General features: G+C 40.3%; 1 protein-coding gene across 1 annotated transcript; it reads right to left on the bottom strand.

Moving 5' to 3' along the window:
* Positions 1 to 474: 474 nt before the first annotated feature.
* On the bottom strand, positions 475 to 3,583 carry LOC104211246 (uncharacterized). The gene is made up of 2 exons (XM_009760275.2): positions 3,149 to 3,583; positions 475 to 528 (listed from the first exon to the last, which is right to left on the bottom strand). The coding sequence occupies exons 1-2, from the start codon at positions 3,581 to 3,583 to the stop codon at positions 475 to 477; spliced, it is 489 nt and encodes a 162-aa protein (XP_009758577.2).
* Between the last annotated feature and the right edge of the window lie 1,095 nt (positions 3,584 to 4,678).

Genomic DNA, 4,678 nt, shown 5'->3' with positions numbered 1-4,678 from the left:
TTAAAAATAACCCTAGACTAAACATAAAGCATCAACCGTTTCCTATGAAAGAGGACCTAAATGAAGCAAAGCTTCTTCGTCATGAAGCTCTAACAAAAAAACCCTAGACAAAAAACAAGAGCAATAGCCATCAGCCGCACCCAACCTCTTTTCAACTTACAGCCACCAAGCCGTCGTCTCCTCCACACCCTATGCTGTCGGTGACCCCTTCAAAAACCAACCACTGCCGGAAACCAGCGACCACCCCTTCAAAACTCCATCTTATCCGCCTCTCAAAACTCGCTGTAAATCCGGCAGAAACAAGAGCAGCAGCCATCGCCTCAACACAACCGTTTTTGAGATCTTTATTCTCCAAAAGAACCTACAGACCTTAAGCTTGAGGATCAACAACCAAACGGAAACAAAACCAATGACCACTGAGCTTCTTCTTCTTCAACATCAACCAGCGACAGACCAACCCACCTTCACCTCACACTAAATGACCCCATCTCCCACACCTGAACAAAGCTTCACATACACACTCACACACTGAAGTAACAGAGAAGCAAAGGTAGTGAACGAAAAAAAAGGCTGAAAATAGTGAGGAGCCCAAAAGCTCGTTTAACATTCTTTTCCGGCGAGTCTCGAGTTTTTTTGGCTGAGTTTCAATGACTATTTTGATGGTTCCTTGTCGAGGTTGAATCTATCTTGGAGCTCGTTTGTGAGATCTGTTTGGCGCTAGATATTGAAGTTTCTGAGTTTGTCGAATTCCGGTGCGTCGAGGTCGTTAACCGTAGCTCTGGCCGAATTTTTCTTGTTCATTGTTTCCAAAACATATTGCTATATAAAGGTCCATCTCTCTTCTCTTTGTCTTACTGACTTAGAGTGATCTTTATTCTATGGTTGAATATGCTCAATTTATGGTATTGTCACCTAAGTCTATTAGATTTTGATGTGAATAACTGAAATTTTGTTTGGTTTCGTGATTGTTTCATTGATCTTACACTATTGCCGTCTCTATTCTCTATTTGTTCCCCGTTGAAACTTGGAGCTTATTCCCTTTAGCTTGCCTTGTTGTGAGAAAGAGTTTGAACTGATGTTTTGGTAAAATGAAAATTTTCCTTCTGAAAGATGGGAAAATGGATATTCAGTTCATTGTCTTAGATAGTCATGTGGGGCATTTTGAACGTATCTTTTAGTGAGATAGTATTCACATTCAGAAACACATAAGGATAATATTGTTTTTTTATGTCACTTATTTATTAGTTGGTCCGCTAGTAGCATGCTTAGGCCATCAACACATGGGTAGGCAAACGTTTAGGCACATAATTAAATCATCGCAACTGTGGGTATGGTTCTCATAGCGTAGTTGTGATACCTAATTTCAAATTAGTTTTTAAGTATGAATATCCGCAATGCATTTAGTTGAGTACAAAGTCTTGTAAATAAATTGAGGTGTGCCATCTAGTTACATAGTCTATGGCCCTTACATCAATACCTTTACTAATGAAGAAAAATGTTCTAAACTCTCGTAGTTTTTCTTTAGGCGCGTTAATTAAATAGATTGTCATAGCTACGGGTACGGTTCCCGTGACGTAGTTGTGAGGCTTAATTTCTAAAATTCAGGGGGTACATTTATGTGACCCGACTACAATTTAATTTTCTTAATAAAATAAACATGTTGTAGATCGTGGGTACTGTTCCCGTGACATGATTCACAATGTGTACTCAAATAACTAGTTGTATGACAATCGTGGACTTTTAAAAGCGGTAGAAGGAATAAGATGCACAATAGGTTTAAAGTATGTAATTAATCAGACAATTAGGCCAATAATAACAGTTGAGTGACCATGCTAAAACTGCGGAACTCGGGAATGCCTAACACCTTCTCCTAGATTAACAGAATTCCTTACCCGGATTTCTGTGTTCGGAGACCATAAATAGAGTCAACTTTCCTCGATTCGGAATTTTAAACCGGTGACTTGGGACACCATAAATTATCCCAAGTGGTGATTCTAAACTTAATATAAATAATCTCGTTTCGATTGTCACTTAAATTGGAAAAACTCCCTTATACCCCTTCCGGGGTAGGAAAAAGGAGATGTGACAACCACAACACATGGGCTACCCGTGAGCCACCCCACACTTAAGATTTTAATGTCGTGCACGACTACATAACACTATTTTATTAATCCTGGAGACTCTAGCTCCAAAGGGGACTAGGAATGCCATTGAGGCATTACATCAAACACTTGACAAGCACTAGGGCCATGGGAGTTCTTATGGAATTGAGGGATTGACTCATCCTCGCAAATCGGCTTGGGGGTTCCGTACTACCACATATTTTCACAATCTCAGCACCATTCCTAAGGTGTTCATGGGATTGGGGCACACAAACACAATATGACCATGAAGAACAACCACCCATAATGAAGAACAACCACCACTCAATACTTGTACCTAACTCGAAATTACAAAGAAAAGAGATAGAATCATACTTTTGAAGCTTTGTGAGTAGTAGGTTGCCTGAGAATTTCGGATGAGTTTGAAAGACTAGCAAGACTAAGCTTGACCTCTATGTGGATGGTAATGTGCTGGTGATTGTGTGTGGGTGAGCAAGCAATTTATGCAATGTGTTTGTGTTCTTGTGAAATTTCTTGTAGAGCTTGGTGTGTGTTGGTTGAAGTGAGGTTAGGGTTTGCTTTGTAGTGTGTTCAGTGTGTGATGGCATGTTTGTGAGATTTATTTCGACCAAAATAAGGAGAAATAACTTAAAGAGGGCCGAAAATACTTACCTAGCATTGGCTAGGCGTTGCCAACCTAAGGTATGGTGGACCCTGGCGTTAGCCAGGCATCGCCAGCCTAAGGCCTGGCTGACCCTGGCTTTATCCTGGCTTTGCGTGACGTTTAAACCCTGCTCTACTCACCTAAACTCACCACAAACTTTTTAGTATCTAAAAACAAAAAGAAAAATTCTAACTACACTAAAAATCAACTACAAATTGGGTTGCTTCCCAATAAGCGCCTTAGTTAACATCATGGCACGACGCATACAACAGTCCAATGGGTTGCCTCCCGTGTAGCGCCTGATTTAACGTCGCGGCATGACATAGGTAAGCACATTTAATGTACTCTCAACATCGGAGGCTTGATCAAATGATGACACTACCTTTGCTTCATCCATGACCACATAATGTTTTAATTTGTGCTCATTGACTCTGAACGTACGAGAGTCATTTTCTGCAGCAATCTCTACGACACCAGTGGAGTGAATTTCAACCATACGAAATGGCCCTGACCATCTTGACTTTATTTTACCCGAAAATAACCTCAGTCTTGAGTTATATAGCAATACCGTGTCTTCGGGTTTAAAACTCTGCTCAATAATATTTTTATCATGTATCATCTTCATTCTCTCCTTGTATAATCTTGTGCTCTCAAAAGCGTGATAATGGAACTCATCGAGCTCGTGCAACTCCGCAACTCGACTTGTTCCCGCAGCTTCAATATCGAGATTCAACTGCCTCAATACCCACCAAGCTCTATGCTCCAACTCCACCGGTAAGTGACATGCCTTTCCAAACACCAACTTGTATGGCGACATGCCTATTGGAGTTTTGAAAGCGATTCAATAAGCCCAAAGTGCATCATTTAACTTTCTCGCCCAATCCGTTCTAGTAACATTCACAATCTTAGTCAACACACTCTTTATCTCTCTGTTCGAAACTTCCACTTACCCACTTGTTTGTGGATGATATGGGGTGGCAACCTTGTGGTGTACATCATACTTATCTAACAACTTTGCGAAGGCTCGATTACAAAAGTGAGTGCCTCCATCACTGATTATTGCCCTTGAAGTGCCAAATCAGGTGAATATGTTCTTTCTCAAAAAACCAATTACCCCTTTTGCATAATTTGTAAGGATCACTGCAGCCTTCACCCATTTGGACATGTAGTTCATAGCGACGAGTATGTACTTGTTGCCATATGAGCCGACGAAAGGCCCCATGAAATCGATCCCCCAAACATCAAACACTTGTACCTCCTGAATTGGGTTCATAGGCATCTCATGTCGGCGAGAAATATCCCCGGCAACAATGCCAAAATTTGATCACGTCCAACTATGCCTTATAAAAAGGACAAAGCTGTCGCTGAAAATATATTCCGGTTAATAAGTCCGGAGTCGAATCCTACAGAGAATTAACCTATCAATCACAGCTATTGGACTTACACAAATTTACGTATTCAATCTTCGAAAATATTTGAGTAACAGATTGGATGTTTACTAACAAAAAATTATGTAATGGCAATGCAATAATTAAGAACTAACTATGAATGGGTTGTAGACAAGAGTTGGAATGATCTAAGGTTCTGATCTCCCCTATTGTCGGAATCATTTCCGCTACGTTTGCTATAAATTTGCCTAAGTCTTCTCTATAGATCATGAGCACTCTGATTATCGTAACTCCCTCCCGAGTAATTACAACAATATACTAGATATATTCTCCCAAATTATGCTAGCTAGCCTTAAATACAGCTCACTTAGATCGCACCCAAGGTTTAGTTATCACTAATCCCACCTTTAAACCCTTCGTATTAATACCTCATATACATTAGGAGTGGTGTTTTTCAACAACTACCTAAATATGCACTCTCTCCCGAGTAATACATACTAAATAGGCACAGTCGATTGAGGGCC

The sequence above is a fragment of the Nicotiana sylvestris genome, chromosome 11 (assembly GCF_000393655.2).
Source record: "Nicotiana sylvestris chromosome 11, ASM39365v2, whole genome shotgun sequence".
Lineage (NCBI taxonomy): Eukaryota > Viridiplantae > Streptophyta > Magnoliopsida > Solanales > Solanaceae > Nicotiana > Nicotiana sylvestris.
Note: the sequence above shows the minus strand (reverse complement) of the source record. Positions and strands in the feature narration are given on the sequence as shown.

Excerpts from the sequence above, each read along its gene's own strand:
- LOC104211246 (XM_009760275.2), bottom strand. The coding sequence starts at position 3,583 with ATGTCGCCATACAAGTTGGTGTTTGGAAAGGCATGTCACTTACCGGTG. Across the intron at positions 529-3,148 it reads TGGTCATGGATGAAGCAAAG|TGTGTGAGTGTGTATGTGAA; the intron begins GTAGTGTCATCA and ends CTGTTACTTCAG.